A 21053-nucleotide genomic window follows, 5' to 3' on the forward strand; every position below is an offset into this window, starting at 1 on the left:
AACAGGACATAAATGAAGGTAATGGTGTCCAATCTGGTTCCAAGGTTTGAGAAGCTGCACAAGCCCCACAGGTGGACGTATCCCATTAATTGTTGTGCTTATTTAAGAATGAAATAAAAATATTATTTTCTTTTGACTGCGGAAAAGATGGGATGGGAAAAAACGGTTTCTATAATGAAGCCATTAAATGCCATATGGTTTCTTGGGTTGGATGCTGGAGCAGAAAAAGGGCATCACTTACACACCAAGCAAAGGGCGCCTGGGTGGCTCAGTCGGTTAAGAGTCTGAAGGCAGACTGAAGGCAGTTCGGGTCATGATCTCAGGGTGTTGGGATCGAGTCCCACGTCGGACTCCCTACTCAGCAGGGAGTCTGCTTCTCCCTCTCCCTCTCCCTCTGCCCCTCCCCCTGCTCATGCTCTCTCCCTCTCTCTCAAATAATAAAAATCTTAAAAAAAAAAAAACACAGGCAAAATCAAATAAAGTCTGTAGTTTAGTTAATAGTAACGTACCAATGTTAACTTCTTAGTCGTGACAAATGTTCTAGGATCATGTGATGTAGAGATATTAGGGGCAGCTGAGTGGAGGGTATCAAGAACTCCTTGTACTATCTTTGCAACTTTTCTTTAAATCTACAGTTATTCCAACATAAAATTTTTATTTTATTTTATTTTTATAAAGAATTTTTTAAAAAGATATTTATTTATTTTTTTGACAGTGAGAGAGACAGCCAGTGAGAGAGGGAACACAAGAGGGGGGAGTGGGAGAGGAAGAAGCAGACTCATAGCAGAGGAGCCTGATGTGGGGCTCGATCCCAGAACGCCGGGATCACACCCTGAGCCAAAGGCAGACGCTTAACGACTGAGCCACCCAGGCGCCCCTAAAATTTTTGTTTTAAAAGTAAAAATAAAAGTAAAAATAAAATAATGTTTCTGGGGTGCCTGGCTGGCTCAGTCGGGAGAGCATGTGACATATATTTACTTTTATTATTTTATTTTACTTTACTTTTTATTTTATTTTTTTAAAGATTTTATTTATCTGCGAGAGAGTGAGCATGAGAAAGAGCACAAGGGGTATGGAGGGGCACAGGGAGAATGAGAAGCAGGCTCCCCACTGAGCAGGGAGCCTGATGCAGAGCTCAATCTGATCCCAGGACCCTGAGATCATGACCGGAGCTGAGCTGAAGGCAGATGCTTAACAGACTGAGCCACCCAGGCGCCCCCAGAGCACGTGACTCTTGATCTCGGGGTTGTGAGTTCCAGCCCCACATTGGGTGTAGAGATGACTTAAAAATAAAATCTTAAAAAAAAAAATGTTTCCGGGGTAAGGTCAAAACTGGCTTTTTTTCCCCTTCTTTTGCTTTTTTTCCCCCAAAATCATCTTTAGTTTTTAAAAACTTTTAAATAGCGATAATAGTAGCAAGAGCTTCCAGCAGTGGGGGGCCCCTCAGATGAGCCGGGTATCGTGTGATAGGCTTTACCCACGTTGTCTCATTTAATTGTCCCAACATCTCTGCGAGGGAGGTGTTAGCACCATTCTATCCCCACGGAATCTGAAGCCCAGAGACAGGAAGTCACTTGCCCAAGGTCACACAGCTCCCAAGTGGCTGGATCGGAATCCGTATCTGTTTGATTTCCAAGGCTGTGCCTTTCTCACGTCACTTAAATGCCTTCCCGCGGCTGCCTCTGTGCACGTCAACCCTCCGAGGCACACTTTTACCCCATTTTACAGACGAGGAAGAGACGCTTAGAAAGAGGGGAAGTGACTTGTCCACGGGCACAGCTGGTTAGTGGCAGAGTCAGGGTTTGCCCCTGAGCCTGATCTCAACAGCCATGCTCCCTCCACTAGATCCCAGAGAAAAATGCTTTCTCTGCGTTACAAGACGTCAACTCATCCATTTAGAAAGAGACCCAAGAAGTGGATTTGATGATGTCCGTGAAATCCATGTTGTTCTCCAAGATGATGTCACGGTAGACCTCCACCAGAGCCAGCGCGATGAAGAGGACATAGTGGGCGGACGAGACGTGTTTGGCTGCCCAGATGGTCTCCCAGACAGAGAAGACGTCATCGTAGACGAGTTCTGCCGAGACACCAGTACGCGCGTGCGCGGGGAGAGGGTCAGCCATGGAGCGCACGGTGCTGCCCTCCCTCTGGGAAAATCCCCGGCCAGCGGTGCCCTGCGCTTCGGTCCTCATGCAGCAGACAGTAACAGAGCTCAGGTCAGGAGGGAGGAGACCTGCACGCCGCCACGTGACCGTCAGAAGCCTCAGTTTCCCCATCTGTAGAAAAGGCTGAGCAGACTAGGGGGTTGTAAGTTTCCAGCTTCTGTAAGGGGAGGAACTGAGCATGGTTGGGTTTGATTTACACTGACCTGTCCCTGCTCTGCCCCTTGACCGGTGTCCCCCTTTCTCCCTGCACCTTACACCTCCTTTAGCACCCAGGGGGGTATCCCCTTGCTTCTGCACACGGGCAGAGCTGGCTGCTCCCTCTGGGGCTGGTCAAGGAAGGAGAGAGAGCAATGGTGGAGAGCAAGGCTTCCTGTGTCCAATAAACTCAGCCTGAATCCAGCCCCACCACTTACTGGCAAGGCAACCTTGGGCTAGTTACTTCCCCTCCGCCAGCCCCTCCCTCTACTCCTCTGTAAGTGGGGTGAGGCTCGAAGAGGAAATACATAGGAATGGCTCAGCACACTACCTGGCATGTAATAAACATCTCCCTGCAGGGTAGATACTTTTATCAGCGTCACCCCCACTTTGCACAATACCCATGGGGTGCTGTGCTATACCCCATTTCTAAATCACATGGGCCACACGCCGCACGGGACAAGGGGTGCCTTGCCTCCGATAAGCAGCAGAACAGAATGGAAAGGAACTAACAGGGCTTAGGAGGTGGACAGAGGTGGCCTAAGATCCTGGCTTTCCTGGTCCTACCTCTGAATTGAATTCTTAGCCTTAGTTTCCTCATCTGTAAAACGGGGACCGTAACAACATGTATTGGCATAGTGTCATTGCAAACCAGGGCAGGTGAGCCAATAGCCAGAACTCGATAAATGGATGTTCCTCTCTTCCTCTGGCTTGGCTCCAACACCCCCAGCCTCGCCTCCACAGTCCCTTTCTTCCCCTGAGGCTCTGCTGCAAAGAGTCTGGGAACAACACCCCGGTTTGAAGTCAATACCTCGTTTGAAATCCAGCAGGAACCAGCGGTAGCAGAAGTAGAAGTGAGTGTAGTCCCCGTTCTGATGCATCAGCTCGAAGAGCTCTGAGTCCAGAATCTGCCCGCGGGAGAGAAGGTTGGCATCAGCCTCCCGGCAAGAGGCTGTAGCCCAGAGGGGTCCGCTGAATAAAGGACGACCCTCTTACCGGACACCACACAGCCCCTACGACCGGGTGGAGTTAAACAACGGGCAAAGGATTGAACCGAAAATCAACCCAGCACAGGTCAACCCAGCTGTTTCTCCAAAGAAGATACGCAAATAACCATAAAGCACGTGGGAGACGCCCAGCATGATGGGTCAGGAAAATGCAAATCAAAACCATAACGGGATACCACTTCACAGCCACTAGGACAAGAATCAAGAATCGAAAGGACAGACAACAAAGCATTAGTGACGATGGAGAGAAACTGGAACCCTTGTATGCGGCTGGGGGAACGTAGCGTGGGGCAGCCGTAATGTCACTCCTAAGGATCTCACCGAGAGAAATGCAAACAGACTGCCACGTAAAGACCCGTACACGAATGTTCAGCGCAGGACAATTCCCAAGAGCCCAAGAGCAGAAACAACCAACAACCCAAGTGTCCGTCAATGATTGGCTGGATACACAAAATATGGCGGAGCCGTCCAATGGAACATCATCCGGGAATGAAAAGGCATGGCCTCCTGGTACCCACCACCACACGGATGCACCCTGAAAACGTGATGCTGAGGGAAGGAAGCCAGACACAAAAGGCCACGTTACGTTACTGCGTTTCTATGAAATGTCCCGAATCGGTCAAACTATGGAGGCAGAAAGTAGATTAGTGGTTGCCAGGAGTTGGGGAGAGGAACTGATGTTACCATGGTTACTGGGGTTTCTTTTTGGGGTGCTGAAAATGTTCTGAAATTAGTGATGGTTTCACCACTGCGATTTATTCTAGAAACGACTGGATTATATATTTAAAAAGGGTAAATGGCACGGTATGTGAATTATATCTCAATAAAGCTGTGTGCGTGTGACAGAGAAATATATCCAGATGTTACTTTGAGGAAAAGGACCGATACAAACATCTATTTTTTAAATTTAAATTCAATTAATACATACAGTGTATTATTATTTTCAGAGGCAGAGGTCAGTGATTCATCAGTCTTCTATAATACCCAGGGCTCATTCCATCACATGTCCTCCTTAATGCCTGTCACCCAGTTACCCCATCCCTGCACCCCTCTCCCCTCCAGCAGCCCTCATTTTGTTTCCTGTCATTAGTAGTCTCTTATGGTTTGTCTCCCTTTCTGTTTTCGTCTTGTTTTATTTTTTCCTTCCCTTCCTCTATGCTCCTCTGTTTTTTTAATTATTATTATTATATTTTTTTATTATGTTATGTTAGTCACCATACAGTACACCCCTGGTTTTTGATGTTAAGTTCGACGATTCATTAGTTGCGTATAACACCCAGTGCACCATGCAATACGTGCCCTCCTTACTACCCATCTCCAGTCTATCCCATTCCCCCACCCCCTCCCCTCTGAAGCCCTCAGTTTGTTTCCCAGCGTCCATAGTCTCTCATGGTTCATTCCCCTTTCTGATTACCCCCCCCTTTCTTTATCCCTTTCTTCTCCTACCAATCTTCCTAGTTCTTATGTTCCATAGATGTATGCTCCTCTGTTTTGTTTCTTAAATCCCACATATGAGTGAAATCATATGATAATTGTCTTCCTCTGATTGACTTATTTCGCTCAGCATAATACCCTCCAGTTCCAACCATGTCATTGCAAGTGGCAAGATTTTGGGTTTTTTTGATGGCTGAGTAATATTCCATTGTATATATGAACCACACCTTCTTTATCCATTCATCTGTTGGTGGACATATGGATTCTTTCCATAGTTTGGCCACTGTGGACATTGGGGTGCAGGTGCCCCTTCGGATCACTACATTTATATCTTTGGGGTAAATATCCAGGGGTGCAATTGCAGGGTCATAGGGTAACTCTATTTTTAACTTCTTGAGGAACCTCCACACTGTTTCCCAGAGTGGCTGCACCAGCTTGCATTCCCACTACCAGTGTAGGAGGGCTCCCCTTTCTCTGCATCCTTGCCAACATTTGTCGTTTCCTGTTTTGTTAATTTTAGCCATTCTGACTGGTGTGAGGTGGTAACTGAGTGTGGTTTTGATTTGTATTTCCCTGACAAGCAAACATCTTTTTAAGGGCAAAAGCTACATCTCGTTTATTACGTGGCCACGGGCCTGGACTGAATAAATGGTCAGTGAGAATGAATCCTGTGGCGTTGATCTGAGCTAACGGAGTTGGAATGAACTGAACTGAGTTCGACTAAGCGTGGCTAGTCTGTTGACTTGAGGTCAATTGGGCTGCGGTGGGAGACGTTATACTGTTGAACAGGACCCGTCATACCTGGATCAGCGACCTCATGTTGGCAAAGTGCGTGTCCATGGCGCCTCCGTGGGGAAAGTTCTGGTTCATCCTCTTCATGAGCTCCGTGAAGCAGCTGAAGGCGAGGGCCTCTGGGGAAAGAGCACAGGAGAAACGGTCACCTCTGCCACTGCCCAAGGAACCCGAGCTCCCAAGGTGATCCCAAGGTCAAAGGCCCCGAGCTGGTTCACGAGGTCCGCAGCCAGAGGAGAAATACACAGACGAGGGAGAGTCAGTGTATCCCACTGCTTTCCACCTTCAAGGGATCGAAGTATCTTTTCTTTTAGGGAATGATGGTGATACCAGATCCTCTTTTTATTATTTTTTTGAAGACTTGTTTGTTTTAGAGAGAGAGCATGTACACATGGGGGAGGGGCAGAGGGAGAGAGAGACAAGAGAATCTCAAGTAGACTTCCTGCTGAGTGTGGAGCTGGAAGTGGGGCTTGATTTCACGACCCTGAGATCATGACTGGAGCCGAAACCAAGAGTTGGATGCTTAACTGACTGAGCCACTGAGGTGCACCCAGATACTCTTTTTAAAACATCCCTATTTGTTCTAATAAAAAGTTGATGATGTTTTGTTCATCCCAAACTTTTTTTTTTTCTTTTTCGAAATTCTACCAGTTCATGGATTTCTCAAGTCTGGGAACCACTGAATTAAAACAACAACTGTAAGGGTGCTAATAGGCATTATGCAGAGGAAGGGTCCAATAACTTTGGGAAATGCTAGAGAGGGACTACATATAACTGGGAAAGTAAAGGCTCTGAGAAGTCCTGCAATTAAAAAACCTTTTTTTTTTTTTAAGATTTTATTTATTTATTTATTTTAGAGAGAGACAGCCAGAGAGAGAGGGAACACAAGCAGGCAGAGTGGGAGAGGAAGAAGCAGGCTCAGTGAAGGAGCCTGATGCGGGGCTCGATCCCATAACGCCAGGATCATGCCCTGAGCTGAAGGCAGACGCTCAACGACCGAGCCACCCAGGCGCCCCTGCAATTAAAAAACCTGTTTCATATTGTTTTAGCCAGCATTTAGGAAACTTTGTTGGAAAATGGTACTTTTTTTTTTTTCTCTTAACACCTGGTAACTTTGGAGAAAGTTACACTAGATAGAAAGTTTCCCAAGGCACAGTAAGATCCTCATTTTAAAAAAGACTTTATTTTTGGGACGCCTGGTGGCTCAGTCAGTTAAACATCTGCCTTCAGCTCAGGTCATGATCCCAGGGTCCTGGGATCAAGTCCTGTATCAGGTTCCTTGCTCAGCAGGGACCCTGTTTCTCCCTCTGCCTCTACCACTCCCCCTGCTTGTGCTCTCTCTCTGGCAAATAAATAAAATCTTAAAAATAAATAAAAATACTTTTTTTTAGAACATTTTGGTCTATAGAAAAATTGAGAAGAGTAGAGACAGGTTCCATATACCCCACACTCAGTTTCCCCTATAAGGAGCATCTTACGTTAGCACGGTCCATTTGTTACAATTAATGGCCCACTGGTGACACATTATTAAGTAAACTCCATAGTTTTATTTGTTTATTTATTTTCTGTTCTAAGAACCCATCTAGGATAACACATTACATACAGGTCTCCTCTCTCTTGGGGCTCCTTTTGGCCAGGATGCTTTCTCTGGCTTTCCCTGTTTGTCATGACCTTGGAAGTTGTGAGAGCAGTTGTCACGTATTCCAGGGGAGCCTTCTCTATTGGAATTTGTGATGTTTTTCTCACGATGAGACTGGGATTTGGGGTTATTGGGACAAAGACCACATGGGTAACATGCCAGTTTAATCCCATCGTGTCACGGGCACCTGCTACCCACGTGATTTAGGATTGGTAATGTTGATTTTGGTCACCTGAAATTGGGAACTGTATGTCCTCTACCATCTTCTCCTTTTTCAAAATTGATTTTGCTATTCTTGGTCCCTTGTATTTCAAATGAGTTTTAGGGTCAGCTTGTCCATTTGTACAAAAAATGCAGCTGGGATATCGATAGGGATCACACTGACTCTAGTCAATTTGGAGAGTACTGCCGTCTTAACACTACCAAGTCTTCTAATTCATAAACATGACATGTCTTTCCATTTATTTAGATCTTTTAAAGTTTTTTAAAGCTTTTATTTATTTGAGAGAGACAGAGTACGTGAGCAGGGAGGAGGGGTAGACGGAGAGGGAGAAGCAGGCTCCCCACTGAGCAGGGAGCCTGATGCGGGGCTCAATCCCAGGACCCTGAGATCATGACCTAAGCCGAAAGCAGACGCTTAATGACTGAGCCACCCAGACGCCCCTAGATCTTTAATTTTGTTAACAATGTTTTACAGGTTTGGTATATAGGCATACTTGTTTTATTGCACTTTTCTGATACTGCCTTTTTTTTTTTTTTTTTTTTTTTACAAATTAAAGGTTTGTGGCATCGAGCAAGTCTATCGGCACCATTTTTCCAATGGCATTTGCGCACTTTGTGTCTCTGTCACATTTTGGTAATTCCTGCAATGTTTCAAATGCTTTCATCATTATCATGCTTGTTACAGTGATCTGTAATCAGTGATTATGACTCGCCGAGAGCTCAGATGATGGTCAGTATTCTTTTTTAAGCAATGAAGTATTTTTAAAATAAGGTAAGTACATTATTTTTCTAGACATAATGCCACTGCACACTTAACAGACTACAGTGTGGTGTAAACGCAACTTGTATATGCGCTGGGAAATTAAACAATTCATTTGACTCGCTTTAGTGCAATATTCACTGTATCACAGCAGTCTGGAATTGAATCTGCAAGTCTTTCACTTCTTCTGTTAAGTTTATTCATAAATATCTTCTAAGATGCTATTACAATTGGAATTGCCTTCCTAATTTCGCTTTCGGATTGTTCAACACACATGTATAGAAGTACCACTGACTTTTGTATATATATCTTGTATCTTGCAACCTTGCTGAACTTTTTTATTAGCGCCAATATTTGGGGGGGGCGCAGGAAGGGGAGCAGGAGAGGGAGAGAGAATCTTAAGCAGGCTCCATGCCCAGAGATGGAGACCGACACGGGGCTCGATCTCACAACCTGGAGATCATGACCTGAGTCGAAATCAAGAGTCAGATGTTTAATCTACTGAGCCACCTAGGTACCCCTCCTATACTTTTTTTCTTATTCCTTGGGATTACTATGTGCAAAAATCACATCATCTGTAAATAGATAGTTTTACTTCCTTTCTAGTATGGCTACCTTTTATTTCTTTTGCTTCCCTAATTGTCCTGGCTAGAATCTTCTGTAGCAAAAGTGGACATCCTTGTCTTTTCCCTGATCTTAGGAGGAAAGCATTCAGTCATTCACCATTGAGTATGAAGTAGGTGTAGGTTTTTCTTAGGTGCCTTTTATCATGTTTAGGAAGTTTCCTTCTGTTTCTAGCTTGTTGAGTGTTTTTAACATGAAAGGGTGTCAGATTTGGTCAAATGCCATTTCCTCGTCAACTAAGATGACCATGTCATTTTATCCTTAATTCTATTAGTATAGTGAATTACATGGATTCATTTTCATTCGTTGAACCGGCCTGTGTTTCTGGGATAAATCCCATTTGGCCATGGTATATAGTCCTACTATATCTTGCTGGATTCAGTTTGCAAGTGTTTTGCTGAGGATTTTTGTTGTTTTTCATAAAGGACATCGGTCTGTAGTTTTCTTTTCTTGTCATGTCTTTGTCTGGTATAGGTATCAAGGTACCAATGGGTCCTCATATAAGGAATGGTCTTATAGAGTGAGTCGGAACGTATTCCCTCCAATTCTACCTTTTGGAAAAGTTTGTGAAGAATTGGTATTAATTCACCAGTGAAGACATCTGGGCCTGGGTTTTTCTTTGTTCCCATTCACGTTTGTACAATCAGTGGCTAGCGAAGGCCTGGCGGGGTGTTGGGCACCTGGCGATAAGTGTTGGCTAATGTGGACGAGACTTTTTATTTTACTAGGACCTTGGTGTGGTCACCAACAGGTCCTCTGAGCACCTGCACTGACCCATTCCATGGAGTCACAAAATGAGGTTCACATCCCCTCCTCTGCAGTAGGGAGAAAATTGCGCCCCTGGCCCTGAGTGGGGAGGACATACTCACCGTCATCCAGGATGACCAACAGTGGAGCCAGGAGGTCACACATGCCCTGGACATAGCCGATCTCAATGTGCTGCCAGATGTAGCTACGAGAGAGACAAGGGGCCCAAGGATGGCACTCACGACCTGTCTCTCCAACCCGCTCGTCCTCTCCCTCCTCCCTGACGCAGTCCCCCACCCCTCACCTGGACCACTCACTCCTTCAGCTCCCACCTGCATCCCCTTCCCCCATCTGACACTCTTCAAATATCCTATTCTCAGCCACCACGATGGCCTTCCTAAAGCCCAACTCAAAGCACCACATGTTCACAGGCCCCCCACTATGACAAGACAACATGCAAACCCCTTCGCTGGGGGTACATGGCATTCACTCCTCCCCACCCATCTTCACAACCCCACCACCACCTCCTGGTACTTCCTCCCCTCTGGCACACATTCATGCCCCTGTGCTTTGCCCTAGCAGTTCTGTGCCTGGAGTTCCCATCTGCCCCTTAATAATAAGAACTAATATTTACTGAGCATTTACTGTATACTTAGCCACTAAACATGTATTGTACCATGAAAGTCTCAAAATAATCACATGAGAAAGGTATTATCATATCCCATTTTACAGATGAGGAAACTGAGGCCCAGAGACACAAGTGACATGCACAGAGTCATACACCTAATAATAAATGGCAGAGGCAGGATCTGAACCCAGGTGGCCTCACCACAGGGTACGTATATGCCAAGTGGTTTCTTGAGTCTCTCCTAATTTTGCCAAAGGCCATCTTGAATGTCACCTCCTCTGTAAGGCCTTCCACGATTTCTCCCAAGGCCATAACCCAGAAAAAGTTGGTTTATCCTTCCTTCTTCCCCAGCACCTTTTCATTTTAATGTAACATACTATATTAAAGTTCATTATATTTGTATCTCCTCAACTCAATTTTGAGAGGCAATGATTGCTTAGGAGACTGTAAAATAGAATAGTTAAGGGATAGTACTTATTAATAAAAATGAGTTAGAGCAGGGATTGGCACACCTTTCCTGAGAGGTCCGGATAATAATTATTTTCAGCTTTGCACGCCGTGCGTTCTCTGTCTCAACTACTCAACTCTGCAGAAGCAATCATAGAGACTATGCGAACGAATGGGCATGGCTGGGTTCTAATAAAGCTTTATTTACAAAAACGAGTGGTGGGCCGGATTTGGCCTGTGGGCTACACTAGTATAGCCCTAACCCTGAGTTAGAGCAGCCTGGAGAGATGCCCACGATGCATGATTAAGTGTATAAAGCAATTCGTAGAAGACAGAGTATTAATCCCATATAGATAAAATAAAAAAACATTAAAACACATATGTACTCATGTGATATTATATAATACACACTATATTATGTTATTTTACACATAAATATACACATGGCTTGGGAGGATGTTTACTCAATTGTTAGCAGTAGTTTCTTCTAGGCGAGGGGGCATTATGACTGGAGAGGGAAGCAGCTTCTCTTTAGACCTTAGGAACTTGTGGTTTCGCTGGGTGATTGAGGTTTTTAATAAGCCTGAGTTACCTTCTTATTTTAAGAAAGAAAATATTCAGTATGTAGTGAAAAGTAATGAGAGGCTCCAGGTCTTGGCTTAAGGAAACAAAGCACAAGACTCTGGAGCCCGAGAGACGTGAGTACGAGCTCCTGCTCAGCCAACTGCCCGCTGGGGGACGGGAGCAAAGCGCTGGCCTTCAACCTCCATCTCCTCCCCTGTGGACGGGGGTAACACTTCACCCCACGGGCTTGCTGTGAGGACGAGATGAAACAGTGTTTAGTGAAGGGCTCAGGAGAGTGCCTGTATACAGTAAGTGCTTAATAAATGCTCCCTGTTGTGATCATTGCTCGGATTGTTATCTTATTGTCAGCGTGGGCTGGTGTAAACGCCAGGTGGGCAAGGTGCCAGGGGCAGAGGCTGCCGTCCGGCTGGGCTCCCTGTGAGCCCCGTCTCTGCCACCCCTCCCCCCCCCGCAGACCTCCCCATCCCCCCACCTGCACATGATGTTGCACAGCTTCTCCAGGTTGGCGGGCGTGAAGTACCAGTAGTTGCGGTCACACCTCTGCACGTCCTTCTCGATGCGGTGCAGGTTCACCGTGTACAGGTCCAGGAGCTCCGGCTGCAGACCCGGGGGACGGGGAGGAAGGAACAGTTACACCCCAACTCCTCCCAGAGGTGGGATTCCAGGGGTTCTCCCTCCTCCCTCCTCGCCCTCTCCTGCTGCCACTGAAAAGCACGTCCTCTCCCTGGCCCGGGTGGGTGTTTGATTTCGTTCCTGTTGTTTCCCCCGAAAGCCTCTTTTCACTTTGTGGGATGGAAGTTCTTTTAGCTTTTCTCCCTTCTATGAAACAGAACAATTCTCTAAGGTGCACAGACGAATGGTCCCCGTTGAGTGGACGAGGGTTATAACCAGCTGGAGGGGCAGCCCACCCTCCCCCACTGAACACCGGACAGGAAGAAGGGAGGAAGCGAGCGGGAGTCTGGTTCCCACCATATGCTGGACTGCTGCCTTGATCCCACCTGATGAAAAGGTCCAATGATATGACAAGAAAAATACGGAACATTCCAAGGCCAAAATTTAACCCAGAAAGGCAAGAAAATACCAAATCTGGCTTCTGCCTTGAAGGAAGCTTCCAAATTGGCAAAATGTAAGGTTGGGTTGAATGGTTTTGGGGTCTTTCTCCCCTAAGGTAAGGAATCTAATAAGAGACTTTCCTGCATGAAGGTGGGACCCCCTCAAAAGCCCCATCCCTGGTAAGGGAACCCTGGAAGAAAAACTAACATTTGGGGTCTCAAGGATAGCTGCCTGTTTTGAATCAAGGTGTCAGATGAACTGTAAAATAGATCTCTCTGGATAATTAACAGCTTTGAATCAGATTTACAACATACACAGGTGCATAATTCAAAAGCAAAAGTAACCTCCATGTACAGGTGGAGAAAAATCTAAGATGACAGCTATCCATTGGGAGCAGTGGACCGGGGAAGGCCACTGGAGAGACTTCGCGAGACATACAAATGAACAGAAAACCTCATGTGTCCGCAGTGTTCCAGGAGAGATTTAGAAAACTGGCAGAGTGCAGAGGCTGGGGGCATGGAGCAATGACCCATACGTAGCAAACGTAGGAAAAGACAACAGAGATAAGGAAATCAAAACGCATCTGGAGAAAACAAAATTGTTTTTGTAGGAAAGAAAAAGAAATACCGCTTCCTACGTGGCATATACATTCTGTTGTTATACGAGTGTGAACAAGAGCCATTTAGCTGAAATCATTGTAACTGTAGTGGATGGATGGGGATGGGAAGGTGTCACTTATGGGGCGAGGGTGTGGGAGTGGAATGTCTGGAATTGCAGAAAAAAAGGGGAAAAAAAGATCAAGAAGTAGCAATACAAATATGTTATTTGCGGACACGGGGGTAAACACCAGATAACTTGGGCAGAGTAAGTAACCACTATGACCTCTGGGGAGAGCTCCACGGGGGCAGGTGGGGGGACTTCTGATTTCCTATTCAGCCTTGTCTGTTTGACTCTACAAACTATGGGCATGTGTATCTTAGATAGAAATAACAAGTTCTTCAAAGGAAAATGGAAACACGGCTCTTGGCTCCGAAAACCTCCCGTTCAGTTGACATCCTTTGGCTTGGACTTTCTGGCAAGAAAGCAAACTTGAGGATTTAAAGGACGTTGGACCTGATCATACACCAAGATTCTCATCCTCAAGGCTGCTATGGACTGAGAGCTCACCGCATGTCAGGCACGGAGGACCAGACTCACTAATTCTGAGAACAGCTCAAGAGAGAAGGTACTCGACTGATAGGGAAACTGAGGCTCAGAGAGATAAAGTGGCATGCCTGAGATGGGATTGAACCTGGGGTGGTTTGAACAGCAGAGCCTGGTATGATATTGTCTTCCTTCCCAAAGGGGCTTCTCCAGTGCAGCCTCTGCGCCGGGGAAAATGTAACAGAGCAGAGGTCGTGCTGGGAAACTGAGGCTCGTGGGACATGCCCACCCTCCCGCAGCTGTTAGGTTAGAACATGGAGTGGAGGAGAATCCTGGCGACTTACAGAGTAAGTGACGCCGCTGGAGGACACGGGGGATGCCTCGTTGTTAGCAGAAGTGGCCACGGCCAGAGAAGCCAGGGCAGGGAAGAGACTTTCCATCTCGGGCTCTTCTGAGAGGTTGTCCTCACTGTCCACCTGGCTGTGCTTCTCCACCTCGCCACCCCCCCAGCCCTCCATGGCAGCCCCCTCCTTCTCGGGCAGGGCCACGTCCATGCTGCTGGTGAGGGACATGAACTCGTCCATGCTCTCGTTGGCGAGGAGGTCACTCTCCAGGCTGTCCTGCACGGCCAGCTCCTCGCGGGGGGCCTCGTCCCGGGAGGTGGTGGCCTCACTGCTCTGCCCGTCCTCCACGCTGCTGTCCCCAGGCCGAAGCACTAGGGGGGCATTCCGCTGGGCGTCCATGACACTGTCTTCTGTGCTCAGGCTGGGCTCCGAGTGCTCCGAGAGGCCCGAGGAGAAGTTGTGGGAGGAGGGATGGCCAGAGTCCGGGGAACAGGTGCCATTCACCAGGTTCCCATTGGGGATCTTGGGCTGTTTCTCCTCCAACCTGCCTTCTGCCTCGACTTGCTCCACTTCGTCCACAGACTCAAACACCTGAAGACAAGGTGCACAAAAACAGACAGACAGATAGAGGATGTCCCCTGTGGCCTGGTTCCAGCAGCCGCCTAAATATTCATCAGTGGGGGACTGGTTCAAATACGGAACATGCACGTGGAATACTATACAGTCGGGGGAAAAGGATGGGGTGGAACCAGGTATGATACAAGCTCCCGTTGTGAAAAATAAAAAAGTGACCTATTGCATGGAAATGCATAGAATAATCCAGAAATAAGGAAGCACTGAAATTGCCTGAGGAGAGAGTACTAGGGAATTCATGTGGCAAGGAGCGTAACTTTCATCACACAAAATGATAGGCACATAGTTTTTAAAGCAAAACATTAGTTAAAAACAGAAGGAACAGGCTAAAAACAGCATAGTATATCCACGTGCTTGGCTGTTACGGATTAATTTTCAAAAGTAGCTCAATAATGTATGAACTACCATGGAAAAGCCTCCAGGATACATCTCAAAGATTGTTCTGTGGTTCTTTGTGTCCTGAGGTCAGATTCTATCAAGGATGTAGGACCATGTTCCAAGGGAACACAAAGTATTTCTTCTCTGTGTGTTTATGTCACCAATCTGATTTGCTGTTAAAATCACGTTTTTGGTTTTTCAAAATTTCTTCTAGATTCAACTGTTTTAAATTATGCAAAAAAAAAAAAAAAAAAAAGTACCTAACTCCAAAGTTGGAACTAGGAAACAAGGGCTATTCAGGGAAATGTAGCTTCTTTTCCTGAGCCCTCCCCTGACTCCTGCAGGCAACCATTCTGATTCGTTTCTGGCTTATTCATCCATTGTTTTTGAAAATAGGTATATTAATATTAATATTTCCTCTTTGTATGCAAGAAGTGACATAGTATGCCTATTTTGGGTGCTTTGCTTTTTCATTTAATATCAAGTGAGATGAGTTAACATTTCACTGAATAAAATGGAAAGCTGCGGGCCAACACACACGATGGCATTTATGTAGAAATTTTCAAAAATTACCAAACATTGCAATATGTCCTCTATATACCATGTACATATTTCTGTGTACGTACAGGCAATCAGTAGGGTCTGACAGCACACACAGCAAAATGATGCTATTTCTAGGGAGGGCAAGTGGGTATTAGGAATGATCAAAGCCAAATTTAGCTTTTTCTGCAATACTTTAATTTTTTACAGGGAGAAGAGATTCATATATTACTTGTGTGCCTAAAAACTCCATTTTTAATGCTAGCATGAAAAGCTAAAACAAATAAACCCTAGGTGACCTATAGATGATGGACCTCCCATCCCTTTACTCCAGGTTGGAGGGAGAGGGTGGGTGGGGGAAGGGGAGGATGGGGAAGGGGCGGGGCCTCTGGAAGGTCACCTGTGTGCTGCTGCTGGAGTCACTCTGCAGGCGGACATGCTGGCGGCCTGAACTGCAGCTCTGGGAGGACTGATAGAAAAAGGGGCCGAGAGAGCAGGGGTGAGGCTGTATCCCGGCTTTGGGGCCCTGCTCTCAGCTCGGGCAGGGATTCTGTAAGTGTGGCCTCATCTCTATTCCTGACTTGGGCAGGTCCCTTCAGGGCCTCAGCCTCCTATCTGTACAATGAGAGTGAGGGGGTGTGGGGGGGAATCCCTCTGCTCCCTGGAGCCTCAGGGCCACACAGCAGCCAGGGGACCCCAGTTCCCACTCCTGCAACAGCAAAACCCTACCTTTAACTGCCCTGTACTTGAGACTTCTGGCTACTATTTAAGTTCAACTCCCAGTGACTGGTTGGCACTAATGGCCTGATTTTTTCTTATTCCTCTGTCTACATGCTTTTGCCCTAGAAATTCTCATTCCTGCCTACTCGGCTGCGAGGCTTGGCCCTGGGACCTGCGGCAGCCCAGGGATGTGAGCAACCTTGCCAGGGCAGACGTTTAACCAGCCCTCGTGTATCTCCACTTTGTCTGTGATCTGCATTCACTATGAGAACATGCCCAGCTCGGCCTGCTGGAGGATGGGACATGTGGGGCACAGCCCAGTCACCCCAGACATGGCAGAGAGCCCAGCGAAGATCAAGAAACCTTTTAGCGGACCAGGCGCTGACAGCGGGCAAGAGTGAGCCCTGCCAGCCCCGCTCAGAAGTGCTCCGCTGAGCCAGACCCACGAGGACACATTCAGGGCTCATTGTCAGAAGTCACTGACTTTTGGTGGTCGCTTGCTATGCTGTGCAGCGTGACTGCTGGCAACCCGATGAGTGTGCCTCGCTGGGGAAGAGAATTAACCTTGTTCTCAGCTCCTTCTTTGGGCTGCCAAGCCGGCGCTTCGGTGAGGGCGGAGAGGTGTGATGTGGCCACGGGAGCGTTCCCGACATTCCAGAACGCGGTGCTCAGCGCGCATGTGCCGAATATGTGAAAGTCGAGCGCTGTGCCAGGCGCTTTGTATGCACGATCTCACGTGAGCTGCACACAAACTTCCCCTATGCCAGTGGGTGTTCCCTTTAACAGATGTGGAAATTGAGGCCCGGAAGTAAAGGTGCTTGCTGGAGGCCCCGCAGCCAGAAAATGGTGAGGCTGGATTCCAATGCAGGTCTCTCGAACTCCAAGGTCACCTCCCACCCACATGCTAGGGGTGACAGCTCCAGACAGCCGTCACCGTCCCTACAAGAGCTACACGGAGCAGATCCCTGCCTTTACCGCCCCTCCCCCACCCCCGTGCTCCCAGATGGGTGCCGCCCATCACCTCGTTGCTGATGGTAGCGTCCCTGTGCCTCATCTGGTGCAGGTGGCCGTCCAGGCTGGCCCCTGACGAGCATTTGGCCAAGGCAGCCGCGTGGGACTCCCGCTCCCTCTGCCGCACGATCGCCTCACAGCCCAGCCATTCGGCCATGGTCTGCGCATAGCACGCGTGAATCTGCTCGTCCACCTGCCGGGGCAGAGACAAGGTCAGCCCTGGGGAGAGCCAGCCCAAGCCAGACGAGGACGCCAGCTCCGACCTGGGAGCCTGAGCCCCAGAGACACCCCAGATGTCATGGACATCCAACGGACACCCACTATGTGCAGGGCACCGGCTGGGCCCTGAGGGTACACAAACGTGCGCGAGGCTGCATCTTTCTTTCAATGTTCCCTTCCTCCCTCCTCTTCATTCATTCATTCATTCATTCATTCATTCATTCACACATTCAAATATCCGTGGAGCCAGGGAGCATACTAAGCCCAGGGCGTACTGAAGTGAGAGGACTGTTTCTTTCCTTTCTTATTACCTTCTCTCCTTCCTCATTCACTCATTCACCCCTAATTCGGGAGGCACCTACAATGTGCCAGGTACCCACTCCACCACCCGTCCACCCCCCCCCCCCACATTTACTGAGGGCCTCCCACGTGCCCTGTGCAGGGCCAGGTGCCGAGGATACAAAGATGAACAAAACTGACCCCTCCCTTTACTTACAGGAGGACTACAGATTTCAAGCATTTCCCTTGTGGCATGTCAGCGGATGGGAGGGTAGCTGGCCTTGTTCCTGATACACGGCCTGGGTAACCGAGGCTCTGAATCAGCCCGGCCTCTGGGCACAAGTCGGGACAGACAGGCTGATCTAAGTAAGGGTGTGGACAGGCATGAAGACAGAAGGCAGGGAGCTTGCTCCGTGTCCAGGTTGGGAGGGGTGGGGAATCCTTTAGCTATTCAGGGCTTCCAGAGAGAGACTCAGGGTCCACCCTGCCCAAGGCCTGTCCTCCCTCCCACGGACTTCCAGAAGATTCATCCCAGCATACCTCCCCATTCCCACTGCCTTTCTAGGCTAGGTTTCCATGACCCTGCACCAGGACGACCCCAGCAGCCTCCTTCCCGGTGCCTGCTTGTCCCAGCCTGGCCCCTCCTATGAGTTTACCCCTCAGCAGCCTCCTCTTTTTTCCTCCCCAGCCCCACCTCTCACTGTCACCCCCACCCTCCTGTCCTTTATGTGCCAGCCACCATGTCCACCATGCCCTTCCCGCCCCTCCCCACACAGATACACACACACACTGCATTATGCACGAGTCTCCCCTTGGGCTTAGCTCTGGCTGGCCCCTGTTCCTAGAGGCCCTGCCTCACCCCCATGGCCTGGAAAGAGAGCAGGTAAGCCTTCTGCCTGGTAGAGGTGCCTCCTATGCACTCTTACAACCCTGGGTTTGCCTCCATCGGACTCTGCATGACCCCCACTAACCTGGCAGGGACCTCGTCTAACGCATCGCTGGGTCCTCGGTCCCAAGCACAGGGCCTGGCACCCCAGAACGCTGTTCCTGTTCACCGGGAGCCCAGCAGGCAAGGGGGTGAGGTGTGGCAGGGGCCTCCCGCTATTTCCGAGACGATTTCAGACAGTTCACTGGCATGGGGTCTTATCATACAGAATCACGGTGTGATTTCTATTTTCAGCTCCCCTTTAACTTTTCAGATTACGGGGAAGGTCAGTCTGGTGCTACAGTGTCTTGAACACCTCCTATCACACTTCAGAAACCCCCTCCTGACAAAGAGAGAGCTGGCCTCAGGCAGGCTACGGCATCTGCGTGGAACTGAATTATATCCTTTTGTCATATCCTATTTATTTCTATGGTTTCCTTCTATTACACCAAGTCGCGTCAGTTTTCCATTGATGGCAGGCATACCAAATATCTTTTTAAATAAGCTATATACAGGGACACCTGGGTGGTGCAGTCGTTAAGCGTCTGCCTTCGGCTCAGGGCATGATCCCAGCATTCTGGGATTGAGCCCCACATCAGGCTCGTCCACTGGGAGCCTGCTTCTTCCTCTCCCACTCCCCCTGCTTGTGTTCTCTCTCTCGCTGGCTGTCTCTATCTCTGTCAAATAAATAAATAAAATCTTAAAAGATAAATAAATAAATAAATAAATAAGCTATATACATAGTGAGTCAACTTACTGACAAATATATAATAGCACAGGTGGTACATGGATGTGGAATGTAAAATACCACCAGGTTTTACGAACTGAGTATGAATATGGGGCGCCTGGGTGGCGCAGTCGTTAAGCGTCTGCCTTCGGCTCAGGGCGTGATCCCCGCGTTCTGGGATCGAGCCCCACATCAGGCTTCTCCGCTAGGAAGCCTGCTTCTTCCTCTCCCACTCCCCCTGCTTGTGTTCCCTCTCTCGCCGGCTGTCTCTCTCTGTCAAATAAATAAATCAAATCTTTAAAAAAAAAATCTCTAAAAAAAAAAAAAGAACTTAGTATGAATAAAAGAATGCAGAATCTCTCGATAATTTTTATATTGACTACAGGCTGAAATGGTAATATACTGGGTATGTTGGGTTAAATAAAATGTATTATTAAAATTACTTTCACCTTGATAAAATGATACAGACCTACCCATACACACACACACACACACACACGCGTGTGCACACACACGAGATACTGCAGAAGCTGGTGAAGTCCTAGTGAGGCCTGTAGTCAAGGGAGCTCTATGGTGCCCACGCTAACGTACCGGTTTTGATAATGAGCTACTGTTCTAGGCGATGCTTCCATTGGGTACGGCAGGACCTCTTTGTCACAGTTTTTGCAACTTCTTGTGAACTTATCATTTGTAAAAATATTTATGGGCATCTGTTCCTTTCTACTTTCTGAAACAGGACTACTAAAGCATTAACCGAACACTCAGGATCAACGTAGGTGCCCCGGTGTGCTATCGGCTGGAGACGACTCACAGCAGGGTAGCATTAGACCAATGCAACGGAACGGGAATCCACACTAACGGGCCCAACTGATTGCTGACAGGGACACAAAAGCAGTTCAGTGCAAGAAGGATGGCCATTTTGTCGAATGGGGCTGAAGCCGCTGGACGTCAAAGGCAAACAATGAACCCCGACCTCAACCACTCCCTGTATACACAAAGGAACTCAAAATGGATCACAGACATAAGTGTAACACGTGCAACTATAAAACTTTGAGAAAAGAAACATAAGAGAAAATCTTCGGAATCTAGGGCTAACTAAGCAAAACGTTCTTAGACTCGACACCAAAAGCTCAATGTACATGAGGAAAAATTGGTAAACTAAACCTCATAAAAAATTTAGACATTTGTTCTGCAAAAGCCCCATTAAGAGGATGAAAAGACAAGACACAGACTGGGAGAAAATACTTGCAAACCATTTATCCAACAGAGAAGGAATATCTGGAGTGTATTAAGAACTCCCGAATGCAACAGTAAAAACCCGAACAATTCAGCTAGAGAATGGACAAACGACGTGAGCAGACACCTCACCAAAGATACCCAGATGCCAAGTAAGCGTGTGCAAAGATGTTCACTGTCACTGGCCATTTGGGAAATGCAAATTAAAACCACAATGAAACCTCCTTGACACCTGTCTGAGTGACTAACGTAAAAAACAGCAACGAGACCAAAACTCCAGGGAGGGTGCAGGTGTGGCTCACTCGGATATTGCGGGTGGGAAGAGAACACAGCTCAGCCGCTGCAGAAGCTGGACAGTTTCTCCCAAAACTAAGCATGCATAGTGTGCGTCCCAGCATTGTACCCTTGAGCGTTTAATGATGACTTACACTCCCACGAAAACACGAATGTTCACTGCAGCTTTCTTTGTAATAGCCCAAACCAGGACAAAACCCACCTATCCGCCGACAGATGGATAGTCAAACTGTGATTCACCCAGGCCGTGGGACACCATGGAACTCTTGGCCATAGAAAGGACAGACTGCCAGGGGATTATGCTGA

At 47.7% G+C, this 21053-nt stretch overlaps 1 protein-coding gene across 1 annotated transcript in view; it reads right to left on the reverse strand.

The window, feature by feature from the left end:
• LOC103678338 (small G protein signaling modulator 1) overlaps positions 1–21053 on the reverse strand; it is an 87158-nt gene that overhangs the window by 3169 nt on the left and 62936 nt on the right. The window contains exons 18-25 of the mRNA XM_040619776.1: positions 17078–17260; positions 15737–15805; positions 13786–14376; positions 11718–11842; positions 9708–9790; positions 5603–5712; positions 3172–3268; positions 1919–2077 (exon numbers count right to left, since the gene is read on the reverse strand). Of these exons, the coding sequence (XP_040475710.1) occupies positions 1919–2077; positions 3172–3268; positions 5603–5712; positions 9708–9790; positions 11718–11842; positions 13786–14376; positions 15737–15805; positions 17078–17260 (1417 nt within the window). The remainder of the gene's footprint in view (positions 1–1918; positions 2078–3171; positions 3269–5602; positions 5713–9707; positions 9791–11717; positions 11843–13785; positions 14377–15736; positions 15806–17077; positions 17261–21053) is intronic.

This window comes from Ursus maritimus, unplaced genomic scaffold, assembly GCF_017311325.1.
Source record: "Ursus maritimus isolate PB19 unplaced genomic scaffold, ASM1731132v1 scaffold_33, whole genome shotgun sequence".
Taxonomy (NCBI): domain Eukaryota; kingdom Metazoa; phylum Chordata; class Mammalia; order Carnivora; family Ursidae; genus Ursus; species Ursus maritimus.